General features: G+C 40.3%; 2 protein-coding genes across 2 annotated transcripts; both read right to left on the bottom strand.

Moving 5' to 3' along the window:
* Window positions 1-958, bottom strand: LOC127192155 (olfactory receptor 52K1). The gene has a single exon (XM_051149475.1). It carries the CDS (start codon window positions 943-945, stop codon window positions 1-3), a length of 945 nt encoding a protein of 314 aa, XP_051005432.1. The 5' UTR covers window positions 946-958.
* Window positions 959-9,262: 8,304 nt separating this feature from the next.
* LOC127192154 (olfactory receptor 52K1-like) lies at window positions 9,263-10,216 on the bottom strand. Its single transcript, XM_051149474.1, has one exon. It carries the CDS (start codon window positions 10,214-10,216, stop codon window positions 9,263-9,265), a length of 954 nt encoding a protein of 317 aa, XP_051005431.1.
* Window positions 10,217-18,721: the final 8,505 nt, after the last annotated feature.

The raw sequence follows: 18,721 nt of genomic DNA, 5'->3' as shown, positions 1-18,721 counted from the left end.
CTACACATCCTTTCTACGGAAGAGACTGAGCACACGATCACGGATCTGCTTGGTTTTGACACCATAGATAATGGGATTGATCATAGGTGGGAAAAGAAGATAGAAAATCGCAAGGAGTATGTGGACATGAGGAGCAGCCCGACGAGCTACACGGTGCATGACTGAGGAGATGACCACAGGTGTGTAGGTGGACAGAATAGCACCAATATGAGACACACATGTCCCGAAGGCCTTGTAGCGGGCCTCCTGAGAGGCAAGTTGGAGAACAGCACGGAGGATAAAGAGGTAAGACAAGATGACAAAGAGCAGGTCCAGCACCACAATAAACATGGCCACGGCGATGCCATAGATGTTGTTAAAGCGTGTGTCCCCACACGCCAGCCTTACCACAGCCATGTGTTCACAGTAGCAATGGGCAATCGTCACGCCTCGGCAGTAGTGGAAACGTCTGAGCAGAAAGGGTAGTGGAGTCATTAATGTCACAGCCCGAGTCACAGCGGCCAAGCCAATCTTGATGATGAGGGGTTTGGTCAGGATCGTGGTGTAGTGCAGGGGCTTGCAAATGGCAACATAACGGTCAAAGGCCATGGCCAGCAACACCGCTGACTCCATGATGGAGAAAGAATGGAGGAAGAACATCTGGATGAGACAGGCATTGAAACTGATTTCTTGGTTTCTGAACCAAAAAATAGCAAGCATTTTGGGCAGTGTTGTAGAAGAAAGGACCAGATCTATGCTTGCTAACATAGCCAGAAAGAGGTACATAGGCTCATGGAGGGATGAGTCTGCCTGGATGACAAAGAGAAGGGTACAGTTGCCCAGCAAAGCCAAGGTATAGGCAAAGCAGAAAGGAATAGAGATCCAGATATACAGGTGCTCCAAACCAGGTATTCCTACCAACAGAAAGGCCGCTGGATGGGTTCCAGTAATATTAATGGCTGACATGACTCCTGAAAACTCTCCTTGTCAGTTTTCAAATGTCCCTTCACCTCCTGTATGTATTTTCTAAAAAATTCATGATAATAGAATTCTGCCACCCCAACTGGGTGGATTAGGTCCCATTCCCACTGTTAGACCTTAAACAAAGTTAGTTAATAGCTCTTGTGGACATACAGCAATATAATCCATGTTTCATGCCTCAAGGAACTTTGACTCAGAATAAGACAATATTAAATGTCCATATAATTGATGTCACATGACCACCTTCATAAAGTGATGGAGAAATGGTAGTGTTTGCTGTGTTCTTGATATCAGGAGTACCTTTGGGTGGAGAAATAAAATATGTTAAAAATCAGTTTATTTCTTTCTTAAGACATATATTCTTCAATTTTTTTAATTATATGTATGTCTGTGGGTATGTGCATATGAGTGCAGGTTCCCAAAAATGCCAAAAGAGGGTGTCAGATCCTCTAGAGTTGAAGCTGCAGAAAGCTGTAAGCCACCTAGCATGGGTGCTGGGACTCAAGTCTACTGCCAGAGCAGTGTATACTCTTAACTGCTGAGCTATCTCTCCATCCCCTTGTCTTATTCCTTTATATTCTTATATATTTTATTATATATATTGTATTATATATTCTTGTCAAGCTAAACTATCAAATACAAAAGCTAATTTCCTGTTCCAAAATCTCCAACCTAGGCTCAAATAAACTGTAATTTCTAATGTCTCAATTAGTCACACAACATGTATTTTCTGAAAGATTACTTTGATACAGATCCTACTAACAATGTTTGACTATACAAATTACTACATAGTAAAAAATAAAGGTTTACCAGTCAATCAAAAACACTTCTGTAGACAATAGCCACATATAACTAGTGGCTGCTATATTGGACCATATAGGTTAGACTATGGCCGTCATTGCAGAAGATGCTACTGAAGACATCTGCTCTAAAATGCCTTCCAGATCCTTTCGACATTTTAAAGAATCTGTGTGAATTCATCACTAACTCTAGCGTCTTGAATAAAATACTTTTTTCTAGTGTCCTAAAGAAACTCATGGTAACTCCTGTTCATCTGGCTGACAACAAACCATCTAAGAGTATCTAGATTCTATCTCAGCTTGCTCAAATACCCTTTGAATTTGAAATACTGTGGTCTGGATTTTAGTTCTGTTGCATCTCTTCAATTGCTGTTCTTGGGAAGACACACGGCACCCATGAGATGCCATTGGCCCCTCATCTGCTCCATTCCTTTCTAGCTATGAGCAACATTTATCTGAACTGACCATGAAAACTGACTCTCTGTTGGGCCCTGTTATATTTCTGGTTCCCACCTCCCTGTCTTCTTATTTCAGTACATTGCTTCAAATCAAACATCAGGATTGTCTGTTGTAGACATACAAGAGGGAATGTTGCTTTTAGAAACGTCTTGCAATGTTGCCCCTTCTAGATTGCTATAGGTTTGCTGTGGATTTCCATACCACATTCATTGGCTTCCACTCACTGTCCCTAATACACAGTCAGGGATTTGTCCAAAGAGTGTTGACTTTGTCAATCTCCTAGGTTCACAAAGACACCAGAATAGCTGAGCATTTTTCTCAGGGCAAGATGAAGCTGAGTAAAGATTTGGCATTTTCAATTAGTTTCCATAGGAATAGCTAGATACAGCATAGATAAAATTATCCCTGATAGAAGAATATTCTAATAGCCAAAGAAAATACCCTAAGGCAAAAAAAACATAAAAAAGAAAAGAAAATACCCTAAGGCTTATATATGACTAATGTTCAATTATTGGCTAGGTAGCCAGTATAGCCAAAATGGGGTGAGCAAGCAGAATTACTGAGGCCATAGGAGGTTGAAAATCACACAGGGATTTGTAGAACTTTGGGAAAAAAACCTCATTTTTCTCAGACTTTTGATTAAACAAAGAAAAGACATTTTTAATTCCTAAAATTTCTTAAAAGTTTAATATCTATGATATAGTTAACATTTTTTAAAAAAAACAGCACAACTTCCACAGGTAAAAACATGGGGACACTTGTTAAGGCTACTTCAGTGGTCTAAGGAAGGGAAGAATTTGGCTCAGAATCAAGGTGGTAGTGAGTTCAGTGAGGCTTCTTCTCAAAGTTTAGGGGGGTGAGATGTTTTCAGCAGATTTAATATAGGTTTTGTCAGAAATGGAAGTCTGACTTGTCAAGACTTTTGATGTAAGCAACCAGAAGGAACGTGCTACTCTCTGTTGAAATAAGGAAGTTTTTGGAGGAGAAGGAGGAGGAAGAGAAGGAGGAGGAGGAGGAAGAGACCAAGATTTCAACTTTCAACATGGTGAGTTTGAAATGCTTTGTCAGAAGTCTAAGGGAACATGTGATCTGTTTGAATATATGTCTTGAATTTGAAGGAGAAATTTTGGTAGTTGGTGGAAACTTAGGATCTTTGGGAAATAGATACTATCTGTAGGCATGAAAAAAGTTCATCTCAAAGTTACACCATGTATTCATAGGAAGAAGAAAAACTCAGGTGTGAATCCCAACATTCAGAACTGAGATGTAGATCAACAAAAGAGACGTGGTAGGTAACTAACTATTAAGACAGAACATGTCCAGAATCTATGCTGCCTTGGTGGTCTAGTCAACACTGTATATTAATAAAGAGGGATTGTCACTGTGTAGGAACATTATTAACAAAGCGAATCATCCGAAACCCACATTGCCCTTGTACTTAGAGACTCAGAAGACTGCGTAGCTGCAATGCTGGAAGAATAGTACTATGTAAGGTCTGGTTTAAATGAGTTTGAGGAAAGGAGACAAATTTCTCCCTCATGTAGAGGATTCTGCTGTAGAAACCAGCAGTAGATGGAGCACGCGATTCAATGGAAAGCAAGGAGTTTGTGTTCCCTCATCTCTAAAGAGAAATTTTGAGGTGATGGAAGAAGTTGTATTATTGTTTCCTGAATTCTTTGCAGTATCTGTCAGTCTCTGCCTTTGTCTACAAAGTAACACAGAACTGACATTGGACTAACAAACTGACTGGCCAGATTTTTGTCAGGTGTACCTGTGGGGACCTCATGCTTAAAATGGAGGAGGGACTGTTTGGGCAGGTGCAGGACCAAGGGCCACGATGAAAGAGAGATCTTGGTTTTTAATGTGGAAAAATCTGAGAGTTTGTACAGCTATTTACCCTGTCTTTCCAAAGAAGGCGAGCACTCTTGAGTTTACTGCAAAGTGCCCAGTGTATCGGTAAAACTCTAGGCTTATTAGAAATTCAAAAAATAAAAACAATAAAAAGAAAAAAGTAGAGACTTGTGAGATGAGTCAGCAGGTGAGCATACTTGCTGCCAAGCTTGATAACCTGAGTTTGGTCCTTAGCGCACACATGATGAAAGGTAGGAACTAAAAGAGAAGAGGAAGAGGGACATTGCTGTCTATGTTGTGACCTACCCTCCATCCTTATGTGAAGACAAAAACACCTAACTTCATCTTCCAAGGGCAGCTTATCCAATGATCCGTGTACTTTATTTCCCAGGTACAGTGCAGCACTCAGCACTCCAAACTCAGCGTTTTAACTAATACATGCCCAGGTGCTCACACTGGACTCAGAACGTATCTCCAATGTCATTGCCTCTTCTAAAAGTGCCCATATAAAACGACCAGATTGACACCCTACATTTTTAAGACAAGATAAGAAAACAATGATGGCCTGAAAAGATTAAAATTCAGTAGCAGGAAGGTACTTACCTGAAGTCCTTCAAGGATGTAAATAGAGCCCTAGAGAAATGTGCCTTTTAGTAAGTGGTCCCTGCCACCTTTCTCATTAAGACCTCATTTTCTTCGGTTGACTAATGCAAAAGCTTGCTAAGTGGGCGGAGCAAGCTTGTGGGAACAAGGAAAGCAACAATAGGAGACAGGATGCCAACCTGACATCATATGCTAGCACAGCCTGGAAATGGCCACGGACAAGAGATAGGAGTCCTGTGGTGGGAAATTCTCAGTATACAGATGAAACATTTGGGTGGGATTGTTGAGGCGTTTTCTTTTTCAAAGGCCAAGATTGGGGTAATAAAGAGAGTAGGAAAAAGATTGGAGAGCTGATGCCAAGGTCCAGGACTAGCTATAGGAAGCAACTGAGAATGTTCCCATCCTTTCCTGGTCACCACAGCTGTGCCAAATATGTCCTGTTTCCCCAGTTGTAGCTCTGTTCACAGCCTAAGGAAATATGGTTCTGGACCCCTTTCATTAATGTAATGCAACGGAAAGGCAGCCTACTTCTAGAGTAGGAGATGCCTACGAAAGGAGCAGTTGATAATATCCTCACAAAGGATACTACTCCCAAAAGGATGTAGAGCCACAATTACCCTTGAGAAGAATCTTTGGGGGATTCACGGAGTCTCTGGGCTCTCCTCTGGGGCTTAACAGAAATATCCTCGGCTCAGGTCTTACACCACAAAGCTGCCCTGAAACCCTTGCCCTGTCACCCTCTGGGTTGCCCTAAGTCGTGCCTGCATGGGGTCGTGCTTTATCCCAGAAGCTATGGATATTTCATATGAAGTCTGCTTATCTCTGATGTCTCTCCTTACCTTTACTGTCTTCCACAGTGTCTGCAGAAAGACAGCTTCAGTTTAAACACTACAGCCAACTCCTGTGTGGGTATAACTAGGAAAAGTCAGGATACAGCTAGCCCAGATTAGGTCATCCCTTAGCTGTTTTATTTTTCATCTACAATTGCATCACAGTGAGATTCTTGGCTTCGAATTGACATCCAGCTCTGACCTTTGTCACATTGACCTTTGTACATTAACTCTGATCTGAAATAGAGAAAATATTCTCAGCCTTTCCTGAATCACGTGGTAACAGCAAGGATCTAACTACTTGTTGGAGACGCCATTGTAAATATAATTCCTTATTAATGTTTATCAACCCCCTCTTTATAAGTGGTAAAGCTTGTTCTTTCTAACTACTTCCAACTTTAACATCTGATGGTTTACAGAAAAAAATATCTCTGCAAGGAAGCTGCTTGTTGCCAGGTTTCCCCATCAACTTTGCCTTCTCTCGTTCCTTGTAATACATTGGAAAATACATTTCAGTCACCCCACCCACCCTCAAACTCCTTCTGTGTCCCCTGACTCCCTCTCAGTTTCACGATATCCTCTTTAATTGTCATTGTTATATGTACATACAACTTATTTTAGCCATTTAGTAATGCTTATTTGTATGCATGACCATGGCTGACCAGTTGGGATTGAAGAACCTATGCAAAAGTACACATTCTCCTTTTCAGCAGCCAGTGTCTGTGTGTGTCTGTGTGTGTGTGTATGGCTGTGGCTGTGTGTGTATGTCTCTGTGGATGTGTGGTTGTGGCTGTGGCTGTGGCTGTCTGTGTGGCTGTGGCTGTCTGTCTGTGTGGCTGTGGTTGTGTGGCTGTGTGGCTGTGTGTGTATCCACAGATAAGTGTAGCTCTCACCCTTCATCAAAGAAGTTTCTCTTTGCAACATACCATCTTTTTCATGTTTCTTGTTACCTCCGTCTTCTTTATGTTTCTATCAAACTGTATCGTTCCTATTTGAGAAGTACTTTTAGTTTTCTTTCCTTTCATGCCAATAGTAAAGCATTTCATTAATGTTTGGTAGTAAGGTTCTCATTCATCTTCATTCATAAAGGATGTTTTCACAAGAAATAAAATTTTAGGTAGGCAACTCTTCTTTCTCCAATTCAAATTCAGTCTATGGCATCCTGCCTTCCCTTGTTTTCTGCTAAAGTCAGTGATCAGTACAAGGTCTCATAAGTGAAAAGTGCTGTGCCCTCAACACAGGAGGCCGCTAGGATGGTTCTTTTCTCATTTTTTTTTTCACATTTTGATTGTGCATCTATGAACAGTTCTCATTGTAGTCCCTGACTAGACTTAGCAAGGAGTCTGAACCACATGGGCCCTTGTTGTGCTTTCATCCTCTCTCTCAAAATAAAAGCCCAAGTTTTGAGCAAAGTGGTGACATAATTTAGTATTTATCAGAGGTGCAGGATGCTGTTACACTTTTTCTTTATTTGTTGAGACTTTCTCTGTGTAGTAATATACAATTGCACATCTTACAAAAGTACTAATGGATCAAGAAAGAAATAGCTACAAGTGTGAGAGAAGGAGGGTTCTGAAGCAACGCCAAGACTTCTATCTCAAACAACAGGAGGAGAGCAAGGTTCCATGGGAGTCACTAAGCAGGACAAGACCTTCAGTCGATCACAAGTGCACCTGCCTCATGAGTGACAATCCCTATATGACCTAGTTAAGGACACATAGTTGGGATTTCCTAGTTATCCAACAAGTAGAAATACGTAACCAAGCCAAGACTGCATCGTTTTCCTTTTACTAATCTTGCATTGTCTTCTTTGGGAGTAAATATATATGCGCCTAAATCTGATTATATTTCTTGTTTATACCTTGTGTTCCAAGCTCCAACTAACCAAAGCAGAATGTTCCTTTTACTATTTTATGACTAACCCTGGTCATGAAGTTGGTAGATGTGTTGCCTGGCTGGGGACCCTTACATTTCCAGACTTGTGCTATAAACAAAATTCTTCTCTCTTTGTTCAGGATGTCTCTGGCCTGCAGGATGATAGTATTTCTTATATAAATCAACCAAAGAATAATTAGAGAAGAAATTACTTGGGACTGGAAATACAATTTAGTGATTAAGAGCATATTCTGCTCTTGCAGAGGACCTGAGTCCCGTTCTTGCTACCCATGGCAAGCAGCTCACAACCACCCATGAACTCAGACCTGATGAACACTTCTGGCCTCAGAGGACACCTGCAGTCACACATGAAAACACACACACACACACACACACACACACACACACACATAAAAATTAATTTTTAAAAGTAATTTATTTTGCTTCATGCTACTCTTGTTAATGTTAATATTTAATGCTTTTTGAAACTTCCCTTATGCCCCATCACACTCAGAAGAAACAATTTAGAAGTTTTTATTACTTGCAATAAATATAGTATATAATTCCCTATAGAGAAAAAGATAGATAATTTCTAAGGAATCTGAGGAAACAAAAGAGTTGCAACATAAGACAGAAGTGATACGTTTGTGGCTACATGCATTAGGGTCTGTCTGAGAAGGTAACTTGTACTGTCGGGATTAACAATAAGAAAATTATCCAGAGTTTAAATGTGCATGAGACAAAAGAAAAGGCATCTTGATGTTCCTTTCTCTTCTCTGTTTTGTCATTCTTATTTTTTTTTTTTTCTCTTTGTTTTGTCATTCTTATTTTTCTCCCATGTACTAAATCCTGGGATAGAAGTGAGGGGGTGGGGAGGGGGACACAAAGGACAGAACCTATTGCAATTGTCATTTCTTTCTCTTCCTAGGACTTCTATATAAATCCACTATCTCTACTTTAAGATGTATGCTTTCTAAACCTGTAGACCAGTGGTTCTCAACTTTCCTAATGCTGTGGCCCATTAATACAGTTCCTTGTGTTGCAGTGACACCCAGCCATAAAATTAATTTATTGCTACTTCATAACTATAATTTTCTACTGTTATGAGTTGTAATATAAATATCTGATAGCAGGATATCTGATTTGTAAGTTGTGACCCACAAGTTGAGAACCAACTCCCTAGACATTCTTGTCTGGATTAATAAATAACAATTCACATTCTTATTGAAAAATAAAGCTTTTTGCATATGTACAAAGAAAAAGCCCTATGATGTAAAGAAAAAATAAGAAGATATGTCATATGCTATTCCAAGTGTCTAATGAGAGGAGCTGTCTGTGATGATGGACAGGTAAGCAGAAGTCAAATACACAGACTGGCTAAGGTGAAGAAATTGTCATCTAGTGAGCAACACTGTCTCACATGGAACCTATAATCCTGGAATGTTAGAAGCCCTAACAGTGGGAGAGTTCCGTCCAACCTTGGACCCCAGCGGTCTGTGAGTTATGAGGATTTCTTCATTGATGTACTGTTGATGCTAACCCAGATCCCAAGTAGAGAGAATAAATAAAGCTTCACATTCAGGGACTAGGCTAGAAATCAGGCCACCCACTTCTCAAGAGTGAGTGAGCTTAAAAACATCACTGTCTTTATTTGAAGTCTGAAGGAGGTCGGTAGTTCACAAGTCTGTCACGTTACTGAAAGGCAGGAGTGAGGATTCTGAAAAGTCAACAAGTGAATCCAGGTAAGTGGCCTTTGTCAGTGGCTAGACATTGTTTTTAATCACATCAAGACAATAGTAAGCATGAAGATCCTGGCATATTCATCTACTTCCCATCATACCCTGCTCCCAGGCCCAACAACCAACCCCTTTCTTCAACCCGCCTTCACTCTCCTTTTACAGCCTTTCTAAGGAAGAGTCCCAAGACTCGCTCTCGAATTTGCTTGGTCTTGACACCATAGATGATAGGATTGACCATGGGTGGAAAGAGCAGATAGAAATTAGCAAGGAGTATGTGGACGTGAGGAGCAGCCCGACGAGCTACACGGTGCATGACTGAGGAGATGACTACAGGTGTGTAGAAGGCTAAGATGGCACCAATATGAGACACACATGTCCCGAAGGCCTTGTAGCGGGCCTCCTGAGAGGCAAGTTGGAGAACAGCACGGAGGATAAAGAGGTAAGACAAGACGACAAAGAGCAGGTCCAGCACCACAATAAACATGGCCACAGCAATGCCATAGATGTTGTTAAAGCGTGTGTCCCCACACGCCAGCCTTACCACAGCCATGTGTTCACAGTAGCAATGGGCAATCGTCACGCCTCGGCAGTAGTGGAAACGTCTGAGTAGAAAGGGTAGTGGAGTCATTAATGTCACAGCCCGAGTCACAGCAGCCAAGCCAATCTTGATGATGAGGGGTTTGGTCAGGATTGTGGTGTAGTGCAGGGGTTTGCAAATAGCAACATAATGGTCAAAGGCCATGGCCAGCAACAGTGCTGACTCCATGATAGCAAAGGAATGGAGAAAGAACATCTGGACAAGGCAGGCGTGAAAATTGATTTCTCGATCCCTGAACCAGAACAGAGCAAGCATTTTGGGCAGAGTTGAAGAGGAAAGGACCAGATCTATTGCTGCCAGCATGGCCAGAAAGAGGTACATAGGCTCATGGAGGGCGGCATCAACCTGAATGATGAAAAGGAGGGTGCAGTTACCAAGCACGGCCAAAGTATAGGCTGAGCAGAAGGGGATGGAGATCCAAATATGTAAGTGTTCTAGGCCTGGGATACCCATCAACAAGAAGGCTACTGGATGGGTCGAGGAGATATTATTAGCCAGCATGGCTTCTGGAAATTTTCTACTTCCAATCTGCTTCCACAGAGCCCTTCTAAAGAGAATTCACCATCAGCAGAATCAGTGTTCAAATTCAAATCCCAATCAGCCGTGGAGAAAGATTAGCCCATCTTCACATCTGTGAGTCTTTAACTAGATAATAAAACAATAATACATATCAAAAAATTACACAAATGCCCCATACCTTCAAGATGATAATAAGGCCACCTGCCATCAGAATATCTAATACCTACTGTAGGTGCTACTAAAAGCAGCCTTACTATGATCAATTAATTCAAGTCTATTCTGAAGTGCAGAAGCATCTCTAGAAAAGATGTGGATTTCTGCTTTCATCTTATTAAAATTCTCTTTGTTTCACTGACTTCTTACTGCCTCCCAACTCCAACTACACTCCTAAATACAAAAAGACTTTCTTCCTGAAATATCACACTTATTTAAAAAAAAAAAAAAAAAACAAGCTTAATGCCTCTTTCTTTATTTATCTGCAAGTTTTGGGTTGGTTGGTTGGTTAAATGGATAGATGGCTGCTTAGTTGTTTGGTAAGTTGGTGGGTTGGTTGCTTGGTTGGTTTTATTTGCTAGGGCTGTGCAAAGACTCAGCACACACTGTGCCATTGAGGTAGATCTCAACTGTTCTTTTCACATTTTACTTTAGATTTCACTAAGTTACCCAGGCTGGCCTTAAAGTTGAGATCCTCCAGCCTCAACTTCTCTAGTAGCTGAGCTTTAGACCTGATCCACAAGACCCAGCTCCTGCTTACATAAATTCTAAAGAGTATCTTATCTTGAACATGCAGAAATTTCTGCAAGCAATATCTTTCCTACATCTATGAAGAACACAAGGAGTCTTTTTGTGCTCTTTCATGTGCCTTGATTTCCATCTCTAGTTCTCCCTTTAATCCCTTTTCTTGCTAGATTTCAAAACATTCTATCCCGCCATCTTGAAGAATGACCTTTGACCTTGGCACTATTATTCTTCCAACTGGAACCACTACCTTCCTCTTTTGTTCCTCCCTTTTTATTATCTCCTTTGAAGAAACACTTAAACAGAACCAGGCGGGGTGGCATGGGCCTTTAATCTCAGCCCTCAGAGACAGGCAGATTCAAAGCTAATCTTGTCTACAGAGTGAGTTCCAGGATAGCCAGGACTATACAACAAAACCCTGTACTGAAGAAATACAGTGGTGGAGTGCTCAAACATAGCTGAGAATGTAACACAATTGTGGAGTACTTGCCTAGCATGTACACAGTGCCATATTCAATTCCCCACTACCAGAAAAAATTTTATAAGTATTTGATAAACATTTTAGCCAAAAACTGTTGACAAATACACCTTTCTCGCCTTTTCCAGGCACAATTTAAAACATTTCTTTTGGGCATTTTGAGATTGTCATGTTAAAACACAGACTAAATTTGAGGCATTGAAAGTGCTCAGTGAATGTGGGTACCTTTCTGAGTTAGGAAAACTAATGCTTCTTACTTCTTAATGGATACATAGCTGGGAATTCTTAGTGTTAAAAGTTGGGCTTTTAGAGCTTAGTTATAAGGAATTTGAATAAAATATGCAGGAAAAAATGGATGGATCTGGAAAGTGTTCTATTAAGTGAGGTGACCCAGTCTCAGAAATACAAAAATTTCATGTCTCTCTCATATGGAGATCCTAGCTATTCAGATTTGTATCAATGTAAATAAGGAATTATGAGAATGGGTGTAGGAGACTCAGAAGGGGAACAAGAAGTTGTGAGAATGGGGAGAATAAAGCTTACAAGTTACATAGAAGTGGAAAGGAGGCTACTGGGGGTGAGAGGGCACAGGAAAAGGTGGGAGGGAAATAGGGGGCAAGTGGGGAAAGACACAAAAAAAAAACAAATATTGTTTGACAAAAATGTTGCAATGAAACCTAGCACTTTTAAGCTAATAAGAAATAGTCTTGGGCAAAAATAATAATAATTAAATTTAAAATAAATTCTACATCCTGTAAATGAAAATAAAAAATATAAATGCTGGCCTCTTTTCTAAAACTTTTCTCTTAATTAGCATCTGCACCTTACTATGTTCGACTGCTTTTTATCTACCTTGATCTAGTTCCTTTCAGCTGTTTCCTTTCACAGTAAACCCTCTTTAAAATTTTGATTGCTAAGTTATAATTAGGGAATCCTAAGATACTATTTTCAGAGTAAGGGATAATGACCATGTACTGTTTATTTTTAAAAAACTGGAAGAGCTTTTAATCATTAATATTTACATCATAAAGAAACAATAAATGCTTAAAGAAATAGGTGCTTTTAATCTGATTTAAACATTAGTCAATGTGACCCTCACCAAAAATTATTTTTGTTGCTACTTCATAACTATAATTTTGCTACCATTATAAGTCATAATGTAAATATCTGATATGAAGGATATCTGATACGCAACCCACAGGTTGGGAACCACAGTGTTAGATGCTGAATCAAAAAATACAAAATGAGTGTAATTAATGATAGCTTTGCTTGTGTCTCTAGATCCACTAGGCTGGTACGGTTTTGAACTCATTCCTAAATTCACAGACTCTACTGAACATAGCTGATACTTAATGAACATTTTCAAATGAATGCATGAATGACGTCCTTTTCCTAAAGAAACTTCCCTCCCCCAACCACTACACAATATACTGTCATCTGAATCAAACCTAGACCTGCTTCCACGGATGGAGATTCTATGGTGTCTCCATCAATCTGTCTCCTCAGTCGGAATAAAAACCTTATTATTAGAAATCTCCTACCCCGCTTCTCTGTGTGCAAAGCTGTGCATCTCTGTGCCTACATGTGTTTCTTGTGTTTTTTCTTAAATTCTTTTTCTTTTATTTGTTTGTTTGTTTGGTCCTATCTGGTTCATTTGTTTGTTTTTATTTAATCATATTTTATTGTTATTTTAAATGCCTGTTTGTTTTTTAGTGAGAAAGAAAAAAACAATATGAATTTGAATAGGAGAGAAAAAGGGAGGATCTGGGAGGAGTTGGGGAAGGAAAACTGTAGCAAAATATATTATGTGAAAAAAAATCGATATTCACTTTTTTTAAAAAATGAAATTCCTCTGTTCCAATCAGGCCTCCACTCTTCCCTGAGTGACCTTGTCTCTCTTAGTTCCTATATACTACTGACTGGTCCTCCAGTCTGTTTTCCCTCACAGCTGTCTTAAATCTATTGTGTCTAAAATACCCAGACGTCATCAACCTTTGCTCTTTTCAGCACTGAAGAAAACATACCTCCAGTTCCATTCACAGTCTTTGCCAGTCTCCCCTTGTTCAAAACCCTTGACTTGGGTGGGGTTTTTTTGTTGTTTTTTTTTGTTGTTGTTGTTGTTTTTGTTTTTGTTTTTTGTTTTCCAGTCTCTCAATGTCACTGGGATGGCTACGTTCACTTCCTGCCTACTCACCAAGGGTACCAGCAAAGCCTATGTCATTTCTTAATCTCCCCCCAAACCAAGCTGAGATCAGTAAGCCGGCACTGCTGTCTACCTCACTCATTATGCCTTTATCTAGGGAAAACCTTAGGATGATAGATTTGGAGAACTATACCATCAACTCCTCCTGGAGCACGTAGACTTCTGATCTAAGCTTGGTCTCCACGGCTTTTGGCTCTTCCTGCAGTATTCTTCTAGCACAGTGTCTATGGGAGTGCACTGTGAAGATACAGCTGCTTGGTACTGAACTCTTTAAGGAACCAGATGTCCCACCCTCCCACCCCCCTACCTCCCCTCCCCATCCCCCCTCCTTCCCATTGTCTTATCTCAGCCACTTTGCGGTAGCCATGAATAAGATGGAGGGAGGTGCCTGAATGTGGGGTAGAAGGAAAGTAAAGGTGACAAGAGGAGAGGTTACAGGCATGGTCTGGGTTACTCAGCCAGGATTTTCTGGTGGTGGACTCTAAGAAACAGGCCAAAATGGGCACAGGCCTGAGGGAGGAGCAGATAAATGGCTCTTGTAATAACGGCGCCACGGAGGATCTAAAGCCCGTCAGATAAAGCATAAGAAGAGGGTAGTAGGGTGTCATCCTGGTAGCCAGAAGTGTACTGGGATAAGTGACAGCAGGGAGGTGAGGTAGTGCCTGAGGCAGGGATGGTATCTGTCTTGATCTGAGAGGCAAAGAGTGAAGCTATGCTCTGTCACTTCGCATCACTGCCTCTCTGAGCAAAGCTATTTATTCCCTTTAGGTGGTATTTCTGCCATCGTTCTGATCAATCCTGTTTTCTCTACTTACATGCCCTGGCCTTTTTTTTTTTTTTTTTTTTTTTTGCTGTTCTGCCCCTCAGATAATCTGCCCAAGTCCCCCACCCCCACCCCAGAGGCTAGCTGATCCCAGCACTGGTCCCTCCCTGATTGATCAGTCTGCATCAGCTGCCTCATGTCCACCATGCTCTCACCCTCAGCAGGCAGCTCCATTCACTTCCTGAGGGTCAAGGGAAAGCAGTGTCATGCTCCTCTGTCCGTGAGGAGAGAGAAGAGACTGGATATACCCTCGGTCAACTTCCCTTTTCCCGAAAGAAAAAGGAAACTGTAGGCCCTGTCTCTGAGGAACAGACCTCATGGTAGGCACTGAGTCCTCTCTGGGGTGACTCTAGGGTTTTCTACTCTCTGTCTGTGGCTTCCCACAGACCCAATATTCAGATCACTTTGTGGCTATTCCATTCGGTCTTGCTTCTCCCTGGAGGCAGTGGGAAGCCTGATTGCAGGGAGGTAATGAGTTTGCCTCTTTGCACCCTCCCTTGGTGCCTGCTGAGAACTGCAGCCTCTTCAAAATACAGAAAAGGCTGGTGCCCTTGCTTGCTCTTGTAGCTAAGGAAGGGAGGGTTGTCTGTTCATAAAAGCAAGGTTATCTGCGGTTTTTATATTTGTTTTGTAGAGTTTTGGCTTGGTTTGCTTGTTTAAGACATGATTTTTTTTTTTTCTGCACTGAGCTGTAATTTAAGGTTATTGTTGGGAGACCTGGAGTTGAGTCCTAGCTTGTAAGCTTGGGAAGACAATCTCTTCATTCCTTAGATTGTTTCATTATTGTGACCACAGTGTCCAGGCCTTCATACTTTACAGGATCCAAAGGAGCATCCAATGAGATCATTATGGGATAACAAACTATGCTATTAATATTCAATAATCATTCATCTTTAATATTATCAAAGTACTGACACAGAGACACACCCAGAACTGGTCTTAGAGTCTGATATTCTGCCACAATCCTAAGAAAAGAAGTTGAGGTCTGAATGAGCCTCTGTACCCCTTATCCTGAAAACATCTGTATTCTTCCCTGAGGCCTGCAGCCACTTCTATTGAAATTGTATCCTGCTGGCATGCTCTCCTCTTCCTGCTAATACGCACTCTCTCTCTTCTTGCATAGGTGCCCTAACTTCCACCCTCAGGAAAAAGAACACACCTCTCTTAAGCCTGTTGTCTCCAGGCCACGTTGATCTGAGGCAGGACTTCTGCACAGGGATCACATTATTAAGGTCTGAGTTAGGCTCAGTAGACAGACTATGGAAAGGTGATAAAACTTGAAGTTCATGAGCAAATAGTACAAAGAGTTAAGGCAGAAGATACCCGGCTGGGTCCACCACTTCCACCAGCATACACATTTTCATCAACATTTGTTTTCAGAGTATTGACACAGCTACTCTAATGGGTGTGGGATAGAGTCTTTGATGGTTAGTGCTGTTGGGCATCTTTTCAAGTGTTTATTGACTATTTATATATCCTGTGAGGAAACATGCCTATTCAAAATGTTTGCCTGTTGTTGTTGTTGTTGTTGCTGCTGTTGTTGTTGTTGGCTTGTTTGGGGAGTTTTATTGAGATATATCTGTTTTTCTATTTGTTTTATATGAGTGAGTCTTACTCTGTATCTCAAGCTAATCTTAAACTCATTGTGTAGCCCAGGATGATTTGATCATGTAGCAATCCTCCTGCCTCAGCTTCTCTTGTGTTGGGATGGGAAGCATGAACCAGCATGTCTGGCTTGGCTGGTCTTTATGTATTCCTTGTAGTAAAATGTCTATTGATGACAGCTATGCTAGGCTCCCATCTGCAAGCACAGGAGAGTATCTTTAATAGTGTGAAGGACTGGTTGTCTCCAGCTTATCACAGAGAAGTCTCCTCCCAAGGTTTCTCTTCTCTCTGTAAGTCCTCTGTCCTCCCACCCTCACTCTCCCCAGGTCTGATATCAACCCTCCTTTTGCTCCTTGCTCCCTCATTTACCCTGTTCCCTCTCTTTAACCACTTTCACTGTCTGTTCTGTTTCCACTTCTGAATGAGATTTAAGCATCCTCCATTGGGTCCTCCTTGTTACTTGTGTTCTTTGGCTCTGTGAATTGTAGTATGGTTATCCTGTACAATATGGCTAAAATCCATTTATAAGTGAGTACATATCATGTGTGTCTTTCTGGGTCTGGTTACCTCACTCAGGATGATCTTTCTTAATTCCATCTATTTGCCTGAAAGTTGCATGGTTTCCTTGTTTTAAATAGCTGAGTAGTATTCCATTGTGTAAATGTACCATAGATTCTTTATCAATTCCCAATCTGTAGGCTACCATTTTGTTCTATTGACAGTGTCTTTTGCCTTACAGAATCTCTTCAGTTTCATGAGGTCCCATTTATTAATTGTTGATCTAAGAGCCTGAGCTGTTTGTGTTCTGTTCAGGAAGTTGTCTCCTGTGTCTGTGAGTTCAAGGTTGTTGCCCATTTTCTCTTCTAACAGATTTAATGTGTCTGGTTTAATGTTGAGGTCTTTGATCCACTTGGATTTGAGTTTTGTGTGCTGTGTTAAATATGGATCTATTTGCGTTTTTCTACATGTAGACATCCGGTTAAACTAATACCATTTGTTGAAGATGCTTTCTTTTTTTTTTTTCCCATTGTATTGTCTGGGCTCCATTGTCAAAAAATCAAGTGTCTGTAGGTCTGTGGGTTTATTTCTGGGTCTTCAATTGGATTTCATTTAATAACCAGTCTGTTTCTATGCCAGTACCATGAAGTTTTTATTACTATTGCTCTGTGGTACAGCTTGAAATCAGGGATGGCGGTACCTCCAGACGTTCCTTTATTGTATACGATTGTTTTAGTTATTCTGGTTTTTGTTTGTTTGTTTGTTTGTTTTTCCAAAAGAAGTTCAGAATGGTTCTTTCAATATCTATAAAGAATTGTGGTATAGGAATTGCATTGAATCTGTAGATTGCTTTTGGTAGATGGCCATTTTTACTAAATTAAGCCTACCAATCCATGAGCAAGGGAGATCTTTCATCTTCTGATATCATCTTTAATTTCTTTTCTCAAAGACTTGAAATTCTTGTCATATGGGTTTTTGACTTGTTTGGTTAGAGTTAGGCCAAGATACTTTATATTATTTGTGGCTGTTGTGAAGTTTCCCTAATTTCTTTCTCAGCCTGTTTGTCATATGTATACAGAAGGACTACTGACTTTTTTGAGTTAATTTTGTATCCATCCACTTTGCTGAAGGTGTTTATCAGCTGAAGGAGTTCTCTGTAGAATTTTTGGGGTCAATTAGGTATATTACTATATCATCTACGAATAGATATACTTTGAGTTCTTCCTTTCCAGTTTGTATCAGCTTAATCTCCATTTTTTTTTTTTTTTTTTTTTTTTTTTTTTTTTTTGGTCTTGTTGCTCTGGGACTTCAAGTACTATATTGAAGAGATATGGAAAGAGTGGGCAGTCTTGTCTTGTCCCTGATTTCAGTGGAATTGTTCCAAGTTTCTCTCCTTTTAACTTGATATTGGCACTAGGCTTGCTTTATATTGCCTTTGTTGTGTTTAGATAAATACCTTATATCCCTGATCTTTCCAAGTCTTTTATTGTGAAGGGCTATTGGATTTTGTCAAATGCTTTTTCAGCATATACTGAAATGATCATGTTTTTTCTTTCAATTTGCTTATATGGTGGATTATGTTGATGGATTTTCATAGATTGAATCACCCTGCATGGCTGGGATAAAACCTATATGGTCATTTTTATGTGTTCTTAGAGTCGGTTTCTGAGTATTATATTGAGTATTTTTGCATCAATATTCATAAGGGAAACTGTTCTGAAATTCTCTTTCTTTCTTGGGTCTTTGTGTGGTTTATATATCAGGGTGATTGTGGACTCATAGAATGGCAATGTTCCTTCTGTTTGTATTTTGTGGAGTAGTTTGAGGAATATTGATCTTAGCTCTTCTTTGAAAATCTGGTAGAATTCTGCCTTGAAACCATCTAGACCTGGTTTGTTTTGGTTTGGTTTTGGTTTGGTTTGTTTTTTGGGTGGGAGACTTTAAATGACTGCTTCTATTTCCTTAGGGGTTATAGGACTATTTAACTTATTTACCTGATCTTGATTTAACTTTGGTAAGTGGAATCAATCAAGAAAATTGTCCATTTCATTTAGATTTTCCAATTCTGTGGAGTACAGGCTTTTGAAGTAAGACCTAATGATTCTTTGGGGTTTTTCAGAATCTGTTGTTATGGCCCCCTTT

Source organism: Acomys russatus, chromosome 7 (assembly GCF_903995435.1).
Source record: "Acomys russatus chromosome 7, mAcoRus1.1, whole genome shotgun sequence".
NCBI classification, from domain to species: Eukaryota; Metazoa; Chordata; class Mammalia; order Rodentia; family Muridae; genus Acomys; species Acomys russatus.
The sequence above is the reverse complement of the archived record's forward strand: the minus strand, read 5'-3'. Positions and strand labels throughout refer to the sequence as shown.